The sequence below is a fragment of the Salvia hispanica genome, chromosome 1 (genome assembly GCF_023119035.1).
Source record: "Salvia hispanica cultivar TCC Black 2014 chromosome 1, UniMelb_Shisp_WGS_1.0, whole genome shotgun sequence".
Lineage (NCBI taxonomy): Eukaryota > Viridiplantae > Streptophyta > Magnoliopsida > Lamiales > Lamiaceae > Salvia > Salvia hispanica.
Window position 1 is genome coordinate 12,770,159 of NC_062965.1, and position 22,156 is coordinate 12,792,314.

Below are 22,156 nucleotides of genomic sequence, written 5' to 3' on the forward strand. Positions count from 1 at the left end.
CCGAAAATGTTGGGCAGCATAGACTGTATGCATTGGGAATGGAAGAACTGTCCCTCCGCCTGGAAAGGGTTGTTCACAATCGGTGTCAAGAGCAAACATCCCACGATAGTCCTTGAGGCGGTAGCTGACTACCGGCTGTGGATTTGGCATGCATATTTTGGAGTAGCCGGTTCGAACAACGACATCAACGTCCTACAGTCGTCTCTCCTTTTCAACGACCAAGAACTCGGTGTTGGTCCGGCTGTCAGTTTCGTCGTCAACGGCAACCAGCACAACATGGGCTACTATTTGGCGGATGGGATCTATCCTATGTGGCTCGTCTTCGTGAAGACGATCAGATGCGCAACAAAAGATAAGAAGAAATACTTTGCGGGTCGTCAGGAAGCAGCGCACAAGGATGTGGAGCGGGCATTTGGTGTGCTCCAGAGTCGATGGGCGATATTGAGGGGTCCATCACGGTTGTGGGATATGGAGACCATCGCTGATGTCATGTATGCGTGTATTATCATGCACAACATGATTGTCGAAGATGAAGGTCCAGCACTGACTGAGTGGGCCGATGATGATGGTGCCGGTCCAAGCCACGGTGTGGCCACCTCCAGTGCACGTATGGGGATACCCCAGGAAGGGCTCGATCGGGTCCGTGCGTTTGCCGACATGCGCCAACAACAAGCCCATATTCGACTCCAGAACGATATAATTGAAGAGCTATGGTTGCGTCGGGGTGGTCGTTAATATGTTCGGGCGTGTTAAGTGATGTAGTTCTTTTTTTTTGTCCTTTTTTTTAATCTAATGAAATTAATTTGCATTTTGTTTAATTCCGTATGCATTACGAAATTTTAATTCCGAACATTGTTTACTTTAATTCCGTGAAAATTTTAATTTGGTGAATTTGTGATTTTTTTTTATTGCGGGAAGTCCGCGCAGGAAGGCTATGGGATGTCCGCCACTATGCAGGGAAGGCTATGAGATGTCCTTATGACGTGGCAGTGCTGGGAAGGCTATGAGATGTCCTTGATGACGTGGCATGAGGTGTTTTTGGAATGTCCATCGGGAAGGCTATGGAACATCCGCATGCATTGAGGATGCTCTTATCTTTCCTACTTTCAAAACAATTTATTAACCTTCGTGTCCAAAAGTTTTATTCAATATAGTTGAAATGGAGGGAGTAAACTCATTCCTATTTTTCTAGCTCTTATTTTATTCTCTCTACCTTTCCTTTCTTCTATTTTATTATCTTTTTATTTAATAGATTGCAACCATTTTTTTTAATCTCAATATGAAAAAAAGAAATATCTCCGCAGACTCCACTCTACTAGTAATAGAAAAGTAACGTTAATTAATTTTCATAACATATGCTTTGCTTTATAATGGCAGCCACGCATTTTTTCCACTCTTTGATTATATAGCATTTATGCTTTTGCTATATAGTGGCAGCCACGGATTTTCCACTCTTCGAGTGTAGATAGGTGTTTGTAATTTTCTGCTACTCTATATTTATAATTAACTAACCGTACCATCGACTCATATTATTTATATCAAATTATAAAATATTATTTTGAAATATTAAACAATACCCTTATATAAATCTAAAATTTTAAACATATTTAATAATAAACATATATTCTATTTATCCTCTACTAATTGCCATTTTTGACATTTTTGTCCATTTCCCATTTAATATCTATTTTCATTTCTATGATAAATGGTAAATAGGCTCTAAATTCCATTAATTCATTTCATTCACAATTTATTATAAAATTAATATATAAAAATAAGACTCAAATTCTATTAACTTTTTTAACTCACTTTCCTTTATATTTCTTAAATTTCGTTCTGGAACTAAAGTGGATAATTATTGGAGAATGGAGGAGGTATATTATTACTATATTTGATGAAAATAGTTACTTTTATTAAAATAAAGTTGTGATACAAAATTCTGAATTTAGTATAATTTGTGTAAAAAATCGGAGGAGCGAATTTTGGTGAAACTCATTGTAGGGTTTTGTCGGTGGCGGTGTGTGAAATGAGAGAGCAAAAATTAGAAATGAGATAGAAAAAATTATTTATACTCTGTTTATTGTATGCTAATTACGTCTTATGATTCTAAGTAGCCGTTGAAGTCAATTAATTTGTTATCAACTTAATCAAATCTGGGAGAGGAAGTATGTTGGGCCTAGTACGAGTTAGGTTATGTTTTTGGGCTGAGAGTATACTTTTTGGGCATTTTATACATATATAAAGAGGTTGCATTGTTAGTTGAATAGATTTGCACCATATTTTCAGTTTTTTGTTTCCCAGTTCATGTCAAATCAATCTTTTTGTGATGTAAATTTCTTTAATGTAAATATTTATAATATATTAAATTTAATTATTTTATATTTTGTACGTTTCTTGAAATTATTAAACCTCTATTACGTTTTTATATGTTTGAAACATAAATTGATTAATTAAAGTTTTAATCCAATATAGTTTCTGTTGTTGTGATTTTGATTTTGAATTGGATTTTTAATTTTTAAAGAAATATAGTAATTTGGATAAATGTTTGAATGTCTATTTTTGTCATCATAAATGCTAAGAGATTGATTATATTCTTAGAACTTTTGTTCCTTGATTTATGATTTTAGAACCTATCACTGTTTTTTTTCGAAGAAAATGTTTGAATTTAATTGTTGCTTTTAGTTAAGTGAACATTCGATATCTATGCTATACATCCTTGTAAGGGTAGATGTGAATTAGAGCTTTATAAGTCTAAGGAGATTAGAACTTTGATTGTATTCTTAAATAATTTATAAATGTTAAGTTATTAATTTTATAAAGGATCTCAATTTTGAGCTTTAGAAATTTGTATAGATAATTAAATTTAATTAATCAATATTTTTTATCTTAAAATTCTTGATAATTTTATTTCGTTTCATTCATTCATCTTATTTATATATGTTTGTTTATTTATATTTTTATATTTTAAATCATGTTAAGTTTTATTATATACTTCATCTTTGAGGTTTAACACGTTTTTCTTTATTTGTATATCTTATTTTTATTAAAAAAGAAATATATTCGTTCAGGACAACGTATCACTTGGCAAGCATACTTTTTGGGAAAAGTCATGAATATAAAGTCTCCTCGAATCAAATGAAAATCTTTATCATCAAGGCATTAATGTGGGATCTATTTGTAAGATTTGCAACTTGAGTTGTGAGTCAAGTGATTATTTATTGTTACATTGTACTGAAGTAGCTAATATTTGGAGGTACGACCCTCTTCTTTTGACTCCCATCTCCTTGATAACTCTTCATTTAAGCAAGCAAGTGGTTTAGTCTCTTTTGGAAAAATCACTCTACGAAGCCTTTGCACTTTTTTCTTGAACTACATAGAATATTTGGAAGAGAAGTAATGACTTTTACTTCGGGTGAAAAATTTTAACTGCAAAGAAATCTTGTCATTCGTGCACAAAAATTGGATGGAAATTGGATGGAAATATTGTAGTTTCCAAAAATGGGAACCTCCTCCATTGGGCACTCTTATGATGAATAGTGATATAAACATTCTCAAGAATGGTCAAGTTCGACTGAGTGTGATCTTTAGGGTGTCCACAATGGTGGCCCTCTTGGGCATGCCCAAGCCACCATTTCTTGGGCATGCCCAACAAACTTGGCCCTTGCCCTCAAAACTTGGCCACCACAATGGTGGCCCTCCGGGCCACCATTTTTTTTTTTCTATTTCAACAATTAAAATTATTTTTATACATTTTTTGTATGTTTTAATATTCCTAGAATAAAAATTATATGCATATAATAAGTAAAAAATGCATACTTAAAAAAAATGCATACTTTAAAAATTACTAAACCTTGATGCAGTCGCGCCGGTGACGGGATCTTTATCGATGAGGACCCTTGAATTTCGGGCGATCGCATGAGCGAGTGGTCGTCCGATGGATAAACTTGACGATTGATGTTGAACAAAGCGATGCGACAACGCTCATGCGTCCCGGCCCCGGTCGGCCATGCCGGCAAGGCGAGGTTGGGTCTCAGCCATATGTTGAACCTCTTCAACGCTAGTAATCATAGAACTTCTTGGGACCTGGTATTTGTCTGTTTCAAACCAGCTCCCAATCTGGTTTGAATTCATTAGCCACACACTTCGAGACGCGATTCAACCAGCAATCGTCGATCCGTACCGTATATAGAATCGGTTAATGACCGCGTACCAGGCTAAATACGGTAATGGATTAACTTCATTGCTATAGTAGATTGACCGCCAAACCAGCCTTGTGCTCCACCGCCCGCATACATCGCCCGGCAACGCGTCGCCCTTTTCATGCCAGAGCCAGCAGGCAGCCCTTGCTCTGCAGTTAGCCCCCACTCTCTCGGCGGCTTAACCGACCACGCCGCCGCTTCGCCCCCCACCATTTACGCCATTTCGCCGCCTCACTTCCTTTGTTTAACCCCGGCGCGATTTAGCCGCGCCTTGAATGTCGGGACAGCGGGGTGTCGGTGGTGTTCCGTCAAGCTTGTTCCATTGAATCTGCGGATTAGGATGAAGGGGATTGAGTGTGGTAGGTGGAGGATTGGAATTAACGAAGGTTGTTGATCGCGTCCATATTGGGCGGTGAGTCGCCAGAACCCCCGATTGGGGCCGTTCCTCTGTAATTTGGGGAGGAGGAGGTGACCAGGAGTTAGGGTGTCACATTTGCCCGCGGCGGCGATTGTGGACTCCACGGGTTCGTTGGAGGGGGTCCGGACTCGTCTCCACGGTTGGGAAGACGAATGTAGCTGATCCGTTCTCATAGGCGGGAGATGTTACCACATGCATTTGTAGACTTTGAAAATGGTAGATGGTGAAATTTTTAGGGTTTAGAATTGAGGAAGATAAAAAAAATGGGATGAATATAGTATTTATAAATATAATTTTCGAATTTTTTAAAAAAAAAAAAAATGAAAGCGGTGGCGAGACCGCGACTCTGACACTGGGTGCTTGAGGCGGGCAGCACCAGAGCACCGGCCCGGCCGAGCGCTCGGCTTCTCGTCCACCCCAGGAGCCCGCGGGCATGCCTACGCCTCGGTAGTGGGGAACGTAGGCTAAACGGGCGAGAAAGCGCGGCTCTCAGTACAACGGGCCTTCTTAGAGATGAAAAGGGGATGGTTGTCTTCGCATGTAAGACTGAACTTAGAGTGACTGGGTCGACAAATTTGATGGAAGATATCTCAATTCGGCATGATTTAAATATGTCCCTTTTTTACAATATTTCTATAGTATATGCGCAATATGATGGACCAAAATTTGATTAAGAGACTATATGGTAATCTGGACCTTGATACCTACACTGAGGTTGTGACATTGGGCTATATGCGTAACACTCGAGTATAAAATTACCTTTTTTTTAAAAAAAAATCATCTTCTAAAAGGAAAAAATAAAATTAAGAATTTAATTTATGTGTATTTTCAAAAGTCGAAGGGTATAAATAAATTTCATGTTCTAAATAAATTTCACGAGTCAAAATGAAGTGTACATTCGTGTAATAGGTTTCAAGTTTCAACATTTGCGGGTCCCGCTGAAACCAAAACCCTCCTCCTCCCTTTCCTCCCTCCGCAACATCACAAGCAACGCAAGCACCCCTTTCCGCCGCCCTTCACGGTTCTCTCTCTCTTTCTCCTCTTTCTATGTATCTTTACGTGCGTTTTAATTTTGCATTTTCTCGGTAATGTCAGTTATTCTGAGGAAACCACAATTAATTTTTTTTCTGGAAATTTTGCTAGTGAGTTCTATGCAATCTATGCGGAGGCGTTTCTTTGTACGATTAAGCATCTTCTTTTCTGCTCCTTTTTCCTATTTGATTGTTTGCCACATGAAAAAATAAACAGGAAAGCGTTATGAATTGAAATTGATTGGAATATGCTGTTTAAGCTGAATTGGAAGCACTTGATAACAGTTGAGCAGAAGAGTATAAAATTTGATAAACAGCTGCGAATTGGCATTGTCAATGTGATGCTTGTAGATAGAATGCTGTCGACTGAGTAGAAGATATTGTTGTAGGACTTGCTCTTTTGTTGCTCGGATTTCTTGTACATTTAATTTGATGCTCACTGCACGTTTTGTTCATTTCTGCAGAGGAGATAATTATGATAAAAAGGCGATTCTATAGGTTTGAACATGGTGCTAAGGATGCTGCATCAGAATCTTCCTCGTCTTCGTCAGGCTCCGAAATGGAGGCAGAAGCTACTGAGGACACTGATATTGAAGAAGAAGTAGAAGAAGAAGCAGAAGAAAATGTTGCTGACGATGTGAGAGAGGGCGCAGAAGCTTCTTCTTCTTCTGGTGGGTGATCTTTTGTTGTGTTGTTATCTTTCCGAAGCATTTAAAGTCTGTATGATTTTGGTGTTTTTTACCCTTACTGATTAAGTATCTGGTAGATAGATGAGTACTACTTCAACAAACATTCCTTAATTTATTATAAATTTGATTTAATCACTTTTTACTCTCTTCTTTCTGCCAGTATATATGGTGTTCTAGGCTTGAGTTGGTGCTTGTGTTGCTGCAAATATGTTTTGATGCATTTGCTTTGATCTTCAGGTTATGAAAGTGAGGACAGCTCAGTAAACGAAGTTAATCTTGATTCATCAGGTTTGAATTTTTATGGACCAGAGTTTGTAAAGAACTTTATTTAACAAAAGCACATTTAGGTTCAGCCAGTGTGTAAATCCAATCTTGTTTTTGGCATGAATATATTGGTGTGTGGTGCTTATAAACTTATCCTTCTCATGTATTTTGACAGTTTATTGTATGTTTTGTTCTTTTCTATTTGACTTGTTTAATGCAGAAATTATCAGCAATTATCATGGTGTTAATGCTACAGAGTTATTGTGGCCCATCACCCATGTGTTTGATGCTTATGTTATGCTCATTGCTCATTAGTGGTTATGCTGTTATGACATAGTTGTATATCATTGTGCAATCTAAATTCAACTAAAAAGTGGCTAACCTGTTACTCAACATTTTCTTTTCTGAAAGTTGCTTTCCCCAAATTCTCAAAAATGTTATGTGGATATCATGGACCCTTGTGGGAGTTCATTTATAATGATTTTTTTGGGATGCGTGCTGCTCACATTAGAAATTTTGAATCAAGAGCGCTGATTTCTAGAACTCTTTCGCCCTGTTTCTACAACTGAATTGGTCTTTGCAGGTTTACCTACTAGTGATGAAGACACCGCAGCTCAAGTTGGCAGCCAAAACATTGTAGGAAGTCTTTCTGGTGGAGAAGGAAACAGTTTACCTACCATAGCTCTGGATAGTCCCAAGAAGGATAAAACCGACTTTGAGACAGCAGATTGTATTCTAAAACATAAGTCAGTTTTTAAATGCAGGCTTTGCCCTAGGATAGTCTGCTTATCAGAGGAGACTTTAAAGGCTCATCTCAGCTCCAAGGTAAGAATGTTTATTGCGGCTTTTCTTAATAGCAGATGAGCCTATAATGTTTATCTTAGATTTTTTCTAGCTGAAAGCTTTGTCTTCACATATCTTTGCATCCTAGCCCTTTAACTTGATCCTCAATCATGTTCTACTTTCATCCCCCAATCTTGCATTGTGTTGTGTTCTGCTCGACTTTAGTGAGCTCTATACATGCTCTTGGTGTTGACAGACCATACCTTTTTGTTGTTTCCAGAAGCACATCCGCTCTGAGAAACTACTTCGAGAAGGGAGACTCAAGCTCATGTTAAATGAGAGAGGAGAAATTGAGGGCGAGGCGTATTCTGAGCATGATGCCCCTACTACAGCTTCTCGACAGGTACTGTTCTTCATGAATGTGCTTTATTTCTACCATCTTTGCCTAATTTAACATGCTAAACATAACTATCATAACAGAAATCAGAGAAGCCAAACAAAAAGGGCAAAGGACATTTGAAACAGAAGAAGAGACCTAGACAGGTGAAGAAAAGCTCCCTAATACTATTGCAATAGAATGATTTTTAGAATCTCTGGAAGTAGTACTAACTATGATTCGATTTCCTGAGCACAGGATGCCGAATCTAGAAAAGCAAAACGATCAACAGAGAAGCGGGAGAAGAGGCGTAAGAATGAGGACTGAAGACAACCAATTTTTCTATAAATGACTGCAGTTTCCAATAGACAGAAGTTCAATCTCTACAAGAATATCCCATAAACAAGTTTTTGACCTCTTTGTTGCGTTTTTATAAATTTTGTTGGATTCAGGATAATGGATAAGTTGTTTGTAACTCTTCATTTTATATTTTCATTAGCTGTACAAGAAAGGGTGAATGCAGGGTTCAATTTATATTCTCCATTAATCATCGTTAACATTGGGGTTCTTTCAACATAGCTTGACAGCAGCATGTAATCAAGGAATGTAGAAACAATTTTCTGATATAGTTTTACATTTATAAGGTTATGACAATAATCACAAGAACAAAATTGTAACTTAAGTAACAGGCAAAAGCCAGCCAAAGATGGGCTTCTTAGCTTCTAGAAAAAAGGAAAAAAAGATCAAAGAGTAAAATTAAAATTTAAGAAAAAGAGGCTCCTAGCTTTAAGTTGAACAGGCTGGACACTATACAAATCCTTGAACACCTTAGAATTTTTAAGGTTTTAAAACAACAAACATATTTCAGTTAGAAGCATAAGAATCAGATGTGCATGGTATTGAGCACAGCAGCTGGCATAACTGATGCAAGAACCAAAAATGACAGAAAATAGTAGCCAGAACTTAGTTCAGACCTAAATTTAACTAACAATGTCAAATGCGGATAGCACAGCACAACATGATGACTGGAGAAGTTAGTAGCGTCATGTTTTAGGCTCATCTTTATCAGAAATATTATTTGTTGAGGGGAGCGTCTCTTCTTCATGCTTATCTGCTTCAGCAACGTGATCAGGGGAAGGTGCTTGTTCTCCGTTCTCACTGTTTTCTGGGTTGAAATTAATGGGAAATTTGGTCACTCTTGGCTTGTCGGATAATATGTTTCTCTGAATCCTGTCAATCATGATCTTCTGGGGAGGCTCCTCTCGGAGCTGCTCATCACCATAGTCATTATTGACATAATAGCCCACACGAAGAAATTCTTGACCCACATAAGAGCATGTCAATAAGAGCACTGTGACACCTATAATGTCTTCCTCGCGAATTCTGGAAGGATCTGGAGGGTCTGCCTGATATTAATAACCAAAAGAGAACATAAGATCTTGAGAAGCATGCAAAGTAGTTCAAGTTTTAAATACGTAAATACTTGACTATAGCTTTACCTGCAAAACAAAACGATAGTTTCCTACATTGACTGGGCCAACAAGAACACTTTCCAAAAGTTGGTCATAGGTTTCATCTTCAGCAGATCCTACGTAAATGAGTTTCCACTCCAGATCTGGAGAGCACTTAGTTAATACAAACTGGAATAGGCAGAATAGTTTTCTTATAGACAATACATTATCGTGAAAATTTGATATCTATGTCAAGCCAATGATCCAAAGATCTTCTTGAAAACTGAAAAAACCTAATCACCAGTATTTCTGAAAGAGAAAAATTAATTGTATTTGGGAAAGGCTTAAAATACATTTCTAACAAGCAATCAGATCCTTATTTGCTACTTCTCCCAGAGGAATATGAAAGAATGGTGGCTTCAATGTCATTACCCTCTTGCTTTTTCCTTCTTTACATCCTTTATCTACTTTGAGGGGTTCTAAAGTCAGTAACGGCTCCATCCCAGAATATTGGTGGAAGTGCCATCCTCATAGTCATGGCGCACTTGTTTACTAATCATGAGTTGTTAAGTCTAATTGCAGAAGTAACCTCTTATAGAATGGACATGCAAGCAAATGAATATACTAAAACATCATTTTCATGGTCTGCAGCCATTTTAGTGAACTTGTTTGCCTAGCACATTGTAGAATGAACAATGTCTTCCGGTTATACATGATAATGGGTTACCAAATAAATTATAATCCTCATTTTCGAATTTTTGAAGCAGTGGAATTTGGAATGATCTCAATCCTGTCTATATGAGTGAGTGAATATTCATCATTCCCTGTCTCAAACAATTTTATGTGAAATCAAGGAGAGGTCCTAAATAGCCAAACAGAGTCTAAATGCATGTAGTCCATGAATGGTTAGCATGATGTAGATTTCTACCTAAGCTCCACGATTTCTTTCTGCCAATCTAGTAGCTGAGGACATCAATATTTGTCGAAATCCTCTTAAAAGCTTATCAATCATAAACCCTAACTCACCATTAGAAACACCCAAATCAACTTTTTCCCTCATCACTAAATCGATACATTTCTTAGCTAAACCGTTTAAATTTCACTACCAGAATCAACTAATTCTGCAAATCAATTAACACAAAAAACGCCAAAAAAAGGAATAACTCCAACACGCATAACCTAGAATCAAGTAGCCCTAAATGTGGTAATAGAGCAAATTGATATGTAATTAAAGTGAGCACTAAAATTACAAAGGGAAATGGCAAGAGATTACCGTCTTTGAGAGAAGTAACGCATTCGTAGGAGATTTCGAACTGGAAAGGGGACAAAAAGGAAGCCGGATTGTCGAGCACAGCGACGTTGGTGATGTTCACGGCACTCATCGGAGGGGCAAGGATGTTGAGAATTGGGCAGAGTTGGAGTTGGTAAATAAGGCCCCCGATCGAGGCGCGAGCAGAGCAAACTTCAAGGAAGGGAGGGGCAGCAGAATTGGTTGTGAGAAAGGCGAAGAGAGAAGAAGAGAAGCGCAGCGAGAATTGGATGTCACAACTCACATCAGAAGCGGAAGAGCGAGCTTAGCTTTACCCCCAAAATCCAACACATAATTTTATTATCAGCTTCTGATTTTACTATTTATATAACTGACTGGCTACTGTCTTCGCAACCGGATATAGCCGGTTTTCGAATTTGGCGGGAGTTTCTTTCATTTTGGCCTTATGTTTGTTTCTTGCACAACTAATTGGGTTGGAGCCTGGAGGCACTTCAAATCAATACTTGAAAAACTAATTGGATCTAACTTGTTTTACTAATGTGTATAGCTGTGTGTATTAGCCTATTAGGTTTTCAGTTCAATTTTTTGTCAAATCAAATAGAAAAACCAAAATTTTTAAAAATTAAAACCAAACCGAACAAAATTATTCTTAAAACTAATCCGAAAAACCAAAGTTGCAAAAATATCCGAAAAACTAAAATCTAAACGACAAAAACCAAATCCAAAAATTTAAAATTACACAATACATCCAAAACAATTAAAATCTGAAAATTAATTTTCTGAGACTAACACAATTATATTGTATCAACCAATTAGCATATCAAAACAACTACAATCTTTATAAAATCTAAATATTATAACATTTATGAGTATAATTTAATACAAATAGAATTTATTTTTAAATATTAGTATATTATACATATAGTATATTAAGAAGAAATTTGATTTTCCAATTTTTATACATCCGAACCAAATCGGATTGAACCAAAAATCCAAAATTTATCAAAAATTTAAACCGAACAAAACCATAAAACCGAAAAAACATAACTGAATTTTAAATTTCATTTTGGTTCAGATCAAATATTCAGTTTTCGGTTATTTTGCTCACCCTCGGTTTCATAGTTACCGATTGATTGCAAAATAAAATCGATAGTGTGTTTACCAAAGATCACAGCTGTAGTAAAGCTATGTCTCAAAAACTTACACGTAATAACTGTACAAGTTTTTACAAGAGCAAGAACCCTACCCTTACCCGACTGCATCTCCCTCATTTTTTGATTCCTACATCCATTTTTCTGGTCTGCAAACTGAACATATCAGCTATATCACAAGCTGTGCTGCAATCTTCAGGCTTTCTGTCCGTGACAGATCGAATAAATCTAGGAAATCTAACTGAAATACCACGCGATGGATGGACTAAACCAATGGCAGCATGATGAACCGGTGAAACCGTGAAGTCCGCGCCCTTTATCTGCCACACGAGTTCCGCAGAAAACCACATGTCGGGTGCTTCTGCTGTTCCATAGTATGATGGCTTTTTCGAAAGAATTCTGTCTCCAGTGAAGAAGTTTTTCATCTGCAGAATTTAGTCACAACTAGTTATCTGTTGACATCCATCGTAACTAACAAGTTCATCTTTGCTTAATGTTAAAAACTTTCAGCAAAGGCTAAACAGACTCCAATTTCATAGAGTTTAGCTTTTCGACTTACCTCTTTGTAAAAAGCATCTGAAAATCCTGACATGACCCGGCAGACACTCTGGAATTCTTCAGTATCGGGATTGTAGCACGCCATTAGAAACGGACTGAACCTGGAATATCATAAATGCAGTTTTACATGCGTGAAACAAAAGATTCTTCGCGTTCTTCCCAGGAAGACGTGTAAAAAAAGACACTAGCATCGTCACTACACCCAGCACAGGATTAATTACTGCCAGATTGATGCTTAGTATCATTTTCATAGAGAGTATTATTTACCATCCTGCTTTTCTTCCATTCCCATACCAAGCACCTATAGGTACCAAGTCCAAGGAATCACTTAGCCCTTCGACATAATCTCTTTTTACCTGCAAGTAGAAAGGATGATTTGCTCAGGGAGTAAAGCATTACACACCCCTTCATAATAAAATGTTCTAATAAAAAGTTTCAAACATATATAACACCTTCAACCAGGCATCGGAACGCTTTGATGGAGCGTACCCAGAATCAACATCAAGAGATTTAACCATGATCCCTTCACATGAGGAGTGAATGGCGTCCGATAGGAAACTACTCATCCTATCTGTTGTAGCTTCATTATTTGAAAAAGCATCTTGGGGTTCGATCTAAACAGAGGTTGGTTATTTTGTAGGAACAGTGTAAAGTCATTGACTCATTCATCAAAAAGACAGAGAAAACTTACAGTCATTTCTTTAGCATATTCGAAATAACCTGGTCTCTCTTCACCAAATAAATCCTTCAAATCTGGTTCCCCAAAGAGAATGCGAAATTAGGCCACATACAATGTCATCCAGGACAACAGTATGAAATGATCAATAAAAGGAATTCCATACATTTCCGTCTTACACGCAGGGGCCAATCCAATAACCTGCATTTAAAATTTTGTATGGATTGAGAATAACACAACAAATTTTCTAACAAAAACAAGAAAATGAAATCAGGAGCAAGTTGTGCACAAACCCAACCATTAGGTATGAGCATCTGTATGAGAGTTGAATGCATCTTTAAACTAGTTATCATCTTCATACGTATTCTACTTTTCATTTTATTTTTCCTTATTCTCTTTGCGTATATGTAGTTTTGGGGTGGGGATGCAGATTGTTAAAGGGCTGTAGGCAACACTTACTGCTCTCCACTTGCAAACATAATGTCAAAGACAAAAACGCATATGTCAACCTGCGAAAACAGAAGAGATCAGATACAATAGTCTCCCCTCCAACAATAACTAGCTTCAGCACAGACCTACAAATATAGTATAGAGCTGGAACATGTAAGAAAGAGTTTGCCAGACCTGCTTATCTTAGGATATAGAATTTTAGTTTTTATGTTCTGATGTATATATTCCAGTATATTTTTTGTAGCTGCTATACATGGAGCCACAATATACTAGATTTTGAATAATTCATGAGTTGCTCTATTGTTCCTTGAATCTGATTACTTTTCTCAGCGGAGGACTTAATGAGTATTCCGAGTAAACATATGACCCTTAAATGATCTTTATACTCATCTTCATATGAATAATGCCTTTTTAACTTTGAAGTGAGCAATACTAATAAATTTATTAGAAACTAAATGGCATGCCCATATTTCCATCGAAAAGGTGAATTTAGTAGCTTTCATCTTATAATTTTTTTTGGTAACAAGTAGTCAGAAAAGTGGTTACTTTTAAATCCATTAAAGGTGAGGAAATTGAGATAAAAGAAAAAGGAAGACAATAACTAAAGGAAAATTACATAGTTAATAAAAAAGATTTGCAGGTTTCCATTTTTCAAATACATCCTCCAAAGTCTTCATATCATAATATAAAATGTTAAACAAACTTATATAGTAACTTTTTTTTTACTTGAGCAGATCAAGTCAAAAACATTTCAATGATCAGTTTTAAATTTTAAATAGTGACACTGTATAACCTTGATTTTATCTACGTCAACCATGGAATCCTTACTCCCTCTCTCCCTGGTTGATAGCTCTTGAAATGACATTAGCCTCCGATCATTATTTCGATCAATTGCAACCACCTGAACTCAAAATAAATTATGTGTTACTAACTTATGGTCCCTGTAAATCTGAAACCAAGCAATGAACATATGAATTTGTAGATTGCTAATTTTGGGTGCATCTGCATCAGAATGCAAACAAATAACAGAAAAATAAAGAGAAGGAAGACTGAAGATTGACCTCAGCATCCAAAATAAATGCTCCAGTAGCAGGCACACAAGAGTCGACGACTATCTGAACTAAATCTGGGAATCTTGATGTGGTTTCATCACCATTCCTCGAGAAGACACGTATAGAACCGTCCGCAGATCTATGAATTTGAGCGCGCTGACCATCATATCTAGAAAACACAACGGAAATGAAATGTTCAGCGATTTCTAAATTGAACTCCATTACAGATAGCCATGCTATCAAGAACTATTCAGAGGGAAAATGTGCTCTCTTGTGCAAATACCATATAATTTAGGAAAAAATAGAAAATCCCAAACTTGGAGCATTTCAACATTCTCTTGATGCTTAGGTCTTAACTAGACCAAAATACTTGCACAATGACTAAGCTGATAAGCATCGCATTCAGAAAATTCACATTGCCCCAATACTAAAGCCAGAAACCATAATTCAGTAAAGAAAAAAACTCATTTCTGATGGAATAACAAGCCTCATAAGTTCTGAAGAATTACTATGCCGGTGATAATTGGAACTGAGTACTAGTTGTATAAATTACAAGAGCTAACTAGATTTCCTGGCCGCTTTTAAATTGCAATAAATATAACCAAAATTCAAGAAAGCAAATAGTTATAGCAAGTATCTATAGAACTGACTTGTATTCACATGTGAATGCTCTGTTTTGGAAGATTTTCAGCACCTCCAGCACTCCATTAGTGATTCTGAGATTATATACCATGAAAATAAGGAGGCATACATAAAATAATCGGTTTTACATCAAACACAAAGTAAGTGGTCACAAAACTTTGCAAGCATTGGCTTGATTGGTATGCCTGGCACCATTGATATGGTTGATGATGAAAACTGGATCCCTTTTTCCATCAGAGATGGGATGAGTAAATCCTGTAAAAGCAACAAGAAGAATCAACAAGTTCATAATATCTCAATCACAAACAACTCTCTACAAGTACCTATCAAGACGTACTAGTAACTACATGTGTTTGTGTTTGATCAACAAGATATAATTGTTGAAAGGAACAACCTTGCCACAAGAGACTCCGCGAAATAATTAGGGCAATCATAAGATAAATAGTACCTTACATCCATTATAACGGAGTTACATTTTTTGTTGGAATGAATTCAGAGGCATATGCACTACTATATCACCAGGTTTCAGAGAAGATAATATAGTAGAACATATGCACTGCTATATCCCCAGACTATGTAAGCTCAAGCAAAAGTGTCAAGATTAGCTGATTTAGAGAAAGAACTAAATCTAGATAAGGAGATATTAATCACATGAAAAATAATAAGGAAAAGAGAGGCAAATCTCTTCTCCGTGAAAATCTTTCAGCCATCCATGCACCACCTCACATATTCTCCACTAAAAAGTATGCAGGCATCTTATCTGATCTAATAAAGTTCTTTTAAAGACAATAAATGGAAAGTTCAAGATTTCATCTGTTTCGCAGATACCAATCATATTCAATGCAGAAACAGAGTGTACTGATAATAAAAACAACCAACACGAATTAGGCAGGACGATGGAATCATAACTTACCAAGTTCGGAACTATGTTGTATGCTTCAACTACAGCACCTGAGAGACGCTATCAAAAAACAAGGAAAAGCAGATAAATGAGCAAAACTGCAGCATTCTACTCATTGAACAGTTGATTAATTAACATAGCAGGATATTAAGGAGTATAACAGAACAGAACTTGATACCAAACCAATGTAAGACAGCACACATAGAAACTCAAACTAAACAAACCTGAATGTCTTCCTTCAAGTTTTCAGCTGTTCCTTTATAATGCATTGCAATGGCCTGGGCTAAAGCAGGAAGAATAGTTCGCATCATAGCTCCAATTCTTAAGTTCCTAACCTACACCAATTAAAATGTGAAGTCCCATGCACCCATGGTGTAACGCTACATCATGACTAACAAGGAGGTAAAATAAGTTACAAGAGGGTACGAAGAAAAGTTTTCAGATTATTTTTCAATTCCGTTCTCAGCTTTAATTGAGAGACAGTGGAGTCTCTCACCATCTTTTTCAGCCAGGCGATTTCAGATCTCAAGGAAGATACAATGCTTTCATATCTTCTTTTTTTTTTGTAAATGTTCATGTTTCCCTGTAACTGCTGCATGATCTTTTTCTATAGCCTTATATTTTGGTTTAACTTTAAATAATCCAATTACTAGCATAATCACTTTGTGGTTTGAAAATAATCCAATTACTAGCATAATCACTTTCACCGTACCAGAGTTCTGACGAGAAATTTCATCTCCTTCTCTCTACATGAGCACATGAGATTCACAATGAGGCTTTTCTTCCGGCTTGTACTGCCACTACCTGTTTGTACACTGACGAATTCAATGTAGAGGTGAAAGATGCTTACAGAATACAGTGGAAAGGATAAAATCATAGCTCATATGATCGCCTGAACATGGAACACATTACTAACATACAAAATAATTCGACAAAAAAACTCTCTAGTATCATAACACAAAATTTTCAGTTCATTGAAAATGTTATTGCCCGAACCAATTTAGAACCTAACAAAAGAGCACATAAAAAATTTAGCACTTCTCAGCTGTGCCGTACTTGTTATAAAGTAGTACTTGCATTCAGGATTTATAAAACCAAATTTTTCCTGAACAGCAGGCAAAGGTACCAAAGTAAGCATGCACTTGTAAGAAAATGAAGAGAATGATAACTAATCTGAAAGCTATAACTTCAGAAGATCAATAATACATTGACATGTTTCCCATTGGTTGATCAATTAAAAAATAGTTTCAAGAGACAAAAAAACCACTAACATAATAGAAATATATAGGTATTTACTAGTAGAAGATATACTACATTATAAAAAGGGGAATATATAAAACTTAGCATGGCATAAGTAAATGCAATATTTTTCATCAAAACCTTGAAAAAAGAACATTAGTTGGTACTATATTTCATGGCCTTACCACTCCACATAAGACACAGCTCAGATTCATGGAAATACATTTTGGGCCTTGTTCTCATGCAATTGTTTGAGGCCATGGACCAAAAGATAAATGAGTTGTCTTTCTACATACAAAATCCATAACTAGGATATCCATACCTTATCTTCTGTAAGACAGAATACACTTGCCGGATTGTAAGCGCTGCTGGAGGAGAGAGTAGTGATTGTGTTTGCCGGCAAAGCTGAGCAACATCACCTGATAGAATATAAGTTACTCAGCAACAAAAAAACCCACCAGTGGCACAGATAATTGTACAACATAAGGAGAAAGAATTCAAACTATATTGTGTACCAAGATCACCAAGGCTATCATAAAGGTTCTTTATTTTTGATTTGTTAGTCCCACAAGCCTCTTCAAGGGCCGAAACAACAATGCCACCACCAATATTCAGTTCCTACAACATCACATACAGAATAAAGGATTCCAGAACAGAATTTTGATATGTGTATTGTAAATAAACTATACATGCACAGCTAGATAGGTGAATAAAACAAACAGGACAGGAAGAATTTTATCGGGTGGAATTACATTTCCAGCTCTTGTATTATATTGAACTGTTCCAGTACAAAATTATACAAAAATCTAGAAAGAGTGTAAGGAAAACAAAATTGAATATAATATTACCGTATTTTCATGTTCAGGAGCAATCCTATTTGTACACAAATACACAGCAGGAAGAACATCCTCTGGTGAAAGGGCCAATAAACTACATAACGAAGTATAATGGATGATAAAAAAATAATAAGGCCCAGGCCGATCAGTTGGAAAGGGAAAAATTAAAAAAAATACTAGCACCAAATGCATATAACAGACTCAATTTTTATATCAAATACAAGAAAACCGACCTCCTAAACATGTTACACATCATTGATATAGCTTTATTCCTGCCCTTTTCTTCTTTAACCAAATCAAAAGTGCGGGCTATATGAATGTATGGAGCAGGTTGTCCTTTCCTCCAGCATGCTGGGAAAGATTCTAACCCTTTAATAGCGTGCTACTGAAGCAATAATCTCCAAAAATGAGACATACAGTAATAATTTACACAGTCAGATGACCATAAACTAACTAACCATGTTCAATAGGGGAATAACGCTCAAGTGGCAGAGATACACAATCTACAGAAAGATTGTCCTTTATATCAGACTTGATTTCAACAGCGTTCCTCTGTTCAGCATGACCTTCCATGGAGGAGATTCTACGTGTACACTCAGACTCTTTGAATTTATCATTACCCAGCAAATTTTCTTTACTGTCATTGGCAGTGCTAGCATGGTTATTGTAATACGTATCCAGAGCCATATTGATGTCTCCTTTGGTCTTCTCAAGGAGTGATGCTGCATAGCTTCTTAATGATTCACCACCATCATTCACAAGCTGAATAAACTGATCCACCTCATCTTTGTACAACTCAGTAACCTCAGCGGGAAACTTTTTTTTGTCATTGCAACAATCATTAAATTCAACGTCAACTTTGGTCTCTTCAGAGACAACAGGCAATTTGTTTTTAAAGAATTTGGTTATGGTAGACTGTTTTGAATCATTACTATTCCGGGTTAAACCAACTCTTGCTTTCTTTGTTCCCTTGTTATCAAAGTTTCTCTTCCTTTTGCCTGGAGAATTTGCGGTTTTCTTTATACTCTTAGGACTAGGTAATTTAAAACTCTGACTCAGAGGAACAGTCTCCGAGTGATCAGTCTTGACAATAGATTTAATGGGCGAAACTGGTTTAGTTTCTGGGCCTTCATCAAAAGCACAAGAGACCAATACACCAGGACGGACCTGTTCATGAAATTCCGTTTCATGTTCATAAAAATTAGAAACTGCTTCAACAACATTTCCACCTGAACTTTTAAGTAAGTCCAATATCTGAGATAGAGTGACCCAACTGGGCAGGCAGTCCCGCATATCCTGTGCAGATTTCTCCAAACAATCTTTTCTGATATCTTCTGAATCAATATGCTCATGTTCCTGTTGAGGACACGGAGATCTCCTGTCACTCTCCTGTTCCATGTCAGTACAACAATGTGATGCAGACGAAGGGGCATCCTCTTTTTCTTCTATTATTACATCATCAGACCTGGAAGGTATATCCTTCCCTTCATCCACTGCCTTCGTCCCACCACGAGCAAAGCTCATCAAAAATTCCTGCTTGATGGCCATTTCATCAACCAAACCAGCAAAATGCTTTTGCATTGCATTGGCATGCTTGCTGTCAATTTTTTCAACATCAGCACCAACTGTGGGGATAACACGCTTTGGCTTCAAAAACTTCACATACTCTCTAAGCTCGTCATAGTTAGAATGCTCGCTATATGGAACTAGATGAATCTCAAATGAGTCCTTAGTTCTCACTGAGAACTTATTTCGCTTGAGTTCATACGTCCACCCAGTCGGAACAAAGCCTACAACCTTCGAGTAACCTCTCTCACTCATAATCTCACCGATCTTCGTGAAGTTAGGTCGAAAATACGGCCATGTCTCGCCCAACACATTCCAACCAACGACATGAACATCGCTCTCGGACTCATCCAGCGTAAAAACTCCCGTCTCTCCCAATTCCAACGCGCTTAAAATCGCCATCTTCCTCTCATTCACATGAATCTTCCTCTTACACCTCCGAGAAATCTCTAACAAAATCCTCTCCTTCCCAATAACATATGTAGCAACCAAAAACAACACATTCTTCGCATTCTCAAATCCAAGCCTCTCAATTACCCCAACAATATACTCAATCGACTCCTCCTGACTCGGAAATACAAATTTCGGATTACAATAGGTCGTATCGAGAAACACAGCATCAGCGCCAATAAATTCAGAGATCGCATTTTCGTTCTTCATTTCCTTAGAATACCTAAAATCACCAGTGTGCACATACCTAAAATCAGCGCCGCCAGAGGTGGTCGGCACCTTGAATAGGAACTGGACTGCGCCGGGGCAGTGGTTGGCGTCGACGAGGTAGACTTCGGAGCCATCGATTAGTACTTTTTGGGCGAGAGGAAGGGGGGAAATCAATTGGCGGGGAATGTTGAGGATTTGGTGGAGGAGCGTGGCGGTGGTGGAGGAGCAATAGATGATTCCGGTGGTCCAGTGCGGGGATAGGCCGGTGTAGTGATCGGAGTGGAAGTGGGAGAGGAAGTAAGAGAGGGAGAAATTGGGGTCGGCGTGTTTGAAGCCATCGACGATGAAGCGGGAATGGGGAATGAGTTTGGAGTAAGGGAGGGAAGCGGGGGGGGAGGTGAGGGGGCAAGTAGGGGGTGGCGGGGGCGGCAGAGAGAGGGAGGAGAGAGCGGCGCGGTGGAGGGCGGCGGTGGTTAAGTTGAGCGGTTCCGCCGGTTTCGACATTGCACAGTTTTGAGCGGTTCTCTATTTTGCCTCGAAATTATAGTACTCCGTAGTAGTAACAAAATAAAATGGCAAATGGTGCCACACTTTGAATATTGATAAATAAAAGAAATCGTTAATCTAATCTAACATCTAACATCAAATCTAATCTAACATCTAACACATAATCTAAAGTCCCACTTTTGGTTATATCTTTTTTTTTCACAAAACTATGAAGCTATTTTGTTTATTCTTTTGGTCATTTTAAGAAATGACAACTATTAAATAAAAAAGAGGCTGATATTATTGGACAAAGATTGGTCTAATGAAATAGTGGTTTCTCAAAAAGTTAAAGCACCTATACATACACACACCTTTAATTGAATCTGCATTTTTATTGATTGATTGATTTACTGATAATTTTATTTTTAATTGCAACATAGCAGGAATCTTGGAATCCGGCGACAACTCTGACGATGGGTGACGAAGGCGGCAAGGCTGATGGAGGTGGGGCAGTGGCGGCAAGGCGGCGACTGGCTACGAGAAAGTGACAGGTTCGGGGCGAGAGAGATAGGGAGGAAAGGTGTGAAGACGAAAAAGAAGATGAAGAAGAGAGAGAAGTACAACAAAGGTGAAGGCGGCTACCAGGCAGTGCAAACTCGCCAAGATCCTTTACAAACATATTATTGCTACCAGCGGTGAAGAGAGAGAAATTATGCAAATCCAGCGGTGAAGAGAAAGAAATTATATTTTCATTTAACACAATTTCTTAAAAGTCTTCGTAATGATAATGTTTCTTATTTTTTATCAATATGTATTGATAGTGTTTGTAACATGTTATTGAAGTGTGATTGTTTTGTCTATATTAGATATTTTAAAGTGTTTTAATTGATATTCTTTAAAAGTTAATTTTTTATTTATCTAATATACTGTTATTGTACATTTCTTATTCCAATTGATTTCTACTCTTTGATCATTAACTAGTATTAACCCACGTGCTATGCACGGGACATAAGAATTTTCATATAATGAATATACTAATACCAATGAAACTATAGGAAATAAGAATTCATAACAATAGAAATATTTACAAAATCATATATATGCTTTATCTTATCCCACTCTAAATCAATAATTTACTTATTCCTATAAAATATTTCAAATTTTCAGTAAACAATTTTATACAATTTGATTTATGATATAAGTGGAGTAATATAATTGACAAATAAGAGATGTGTGACTAATAATTAAAGAGTAGTATGAGTTAGTTAGAATATGATATACAAATAAAGAAAATATGTGTGAGTAGAAAGCAAAGAAAAAAAAATCAGTTTATTATATAAATATAAAAATTATATAAAGTTTAATTGTGTATTATCATATGAAAAAAATCGAGTACACTTTTATATAAATTTATGTATTGATTGTTATCATATAATTATGAGGGATGTATACCATTAA

At 36.9% G+C, this 22,156-nt stretch overlaps 3 protein-coding genes across 3 annotated transcripts; 1 reads left to right on the forward strand and 2 right to left on the reverse strand.

Annotated features, from left to right (window-relative positions):
* Window positions 1-5,501: 5,501 nt before the first annotated feature.
* LOC125201947 (aspartic and glutamic acid-rich protein) lies at window positions 5,502-8,303 on the forward strand. The gene is made up of 7 exons (XM_048100244.1): window positions 5,502-5,638; window positions 6,113-6,319; window positions 6,575-6,625; window positions 7,185-7,426; window positions 7,665-7,787; window positions 7,865-7,927; window positions 8,019-8,303. Exons 2-7 carry the CDS (start codon window positions 6,124-6,126, stop codon window positions 8,085-8,087), a joined length of 744 nt encoding a protein of 247 aa, XP_047956201.1. The 5' UTR covers window positions 5,502-5,638; window positions 6,113-6,123; the 3' UTR covers window positions 8,088-8,303.
* A 208-nt stretch (window positions 8,304-8,511) lies between these two features.
* LOC125201948 (probable histone chaperone ASF1A) lies at window positions 8,512-10,797 on the reverse strand. The gene is made up of 3 exons (XM_048100245.1): window positions 10,485-10,797; window positions 9,260-9,375; window positions 8,512-9,166 (listed from the first exon to the last, which is right to left on the reverse strand). Exons 1-3 carry the CDS (start codon window positions 10,591-10,593, stop codon window positions 8,804-8,806), a joined length of 588 nt encoding a protein of 195 aa, XP_047956202.1. The 5' UTR covers window positions 10,594-10,797; the 3' UTR covers window positions 8,512-8,803.
* Window positions 10,798-11,511: 714 nt separating this feature from the next.
* Window positions 11,512-20,722, reverse strand: LOC125200833 (DNA ligase 6). Its single transcript, XM_048098628.1, has 19 exons — window positions 18,445-20,722; window positions 18,220-18,337; window positions 17,999-18,080; window positions 17,666-17,768; window positions 17,473-17,569; window positions 16,624-16,726; window positions 16,136-16,246; window positions 15,924-15,971; window positions 15,168-15,265; window positions 15,019-15,084; window positions 14,378-14,537; window positions 14,110-14,217; window positions 13,326-13,375; window positions 13,033-13,067; window positions 12,882-12,943; window positions 12,643-12,804; window positions 12,458-12,546; window positions 12,192-12,291; window positions 11,512-12,057 (listed from the first exon to the last, which is right to left on the reverse strand). Exons 1-19 carry the CDS (start codon window positions 20,714-20,716, stop codon window positions 11,749-11,751), a joined length of 4,173 nt encoding a protein of 1,390 aa, XP_047954585.1. The 5' UTR covers window positions 20,717-20,722; the 3' UTR covers window positions 11,512-11,748.
* Window positions 20,723-22,156: the final 1,434 nt, after the last annotated feature.

Coding starts and splice junctions, on each gene's coding strand:
- LOC125201947 (XM_048100244.1), top strand. CDS start 6,124: ATGATAAAAAGGCGATTCTATAGGTTTGAACATGGTGCTAAGGATGCT. Junction 6,626..7,184: donor AGTTAATCTTGATTCATCAG/GTTTGAATTTTT, acceptor TGGTCTTTGCAG/GTTTACCTACTAGTGATGAA. Junction 7,928..8,018: donor AGAAGAAGAGACCTAGACAG/GTGAAGAAAAGC, acceptor TCCTGAGCACAG/GATGCCGAATCTAGAAAAGC.
- LOC125201948 (XM_048100245.1), bottom strand. CDS start 10,593: ATGAGTGCCGTGAACATCACCAACGTCGCTGTGCTCGACAATCCGGCT. Junction 9,376..10,484: donor CGTTACTTCTCTCAAAGACG/GTAATCTCTTGC, acceptor AGTGCTCTCCAG/ATCTGGAGTGGAAACTCATT. Junction 9,167..9,259: donor ACTATCGTTTTGTTTTGCAG/GTAAAGCTATAG, acceptor TATTAATATCAG/GCAGACCCTCCAGATCCTTC.
- LOC125200833 (XM_048098628.1), bottom strand. CDS start 20,716: ATGTCGAAACCGGCGGAACCGCTCAACTTAACCACCGCCGCCCTCCAC. Junction 18,081..18,219: donor ATGTGTAACATGTTTAGGAG/GTCGGTTTTCTT, acceptor TTCGTTATGTAG/TTTATTGGCCCTTTCACCAG. Junction 12,944..13,032: donor CCTGCGTGTAAGACGGAAAT/GTATGGAATTCC, acceptor TTGGGGAACCAG/ATTTGAAGGATTTATTTGGT.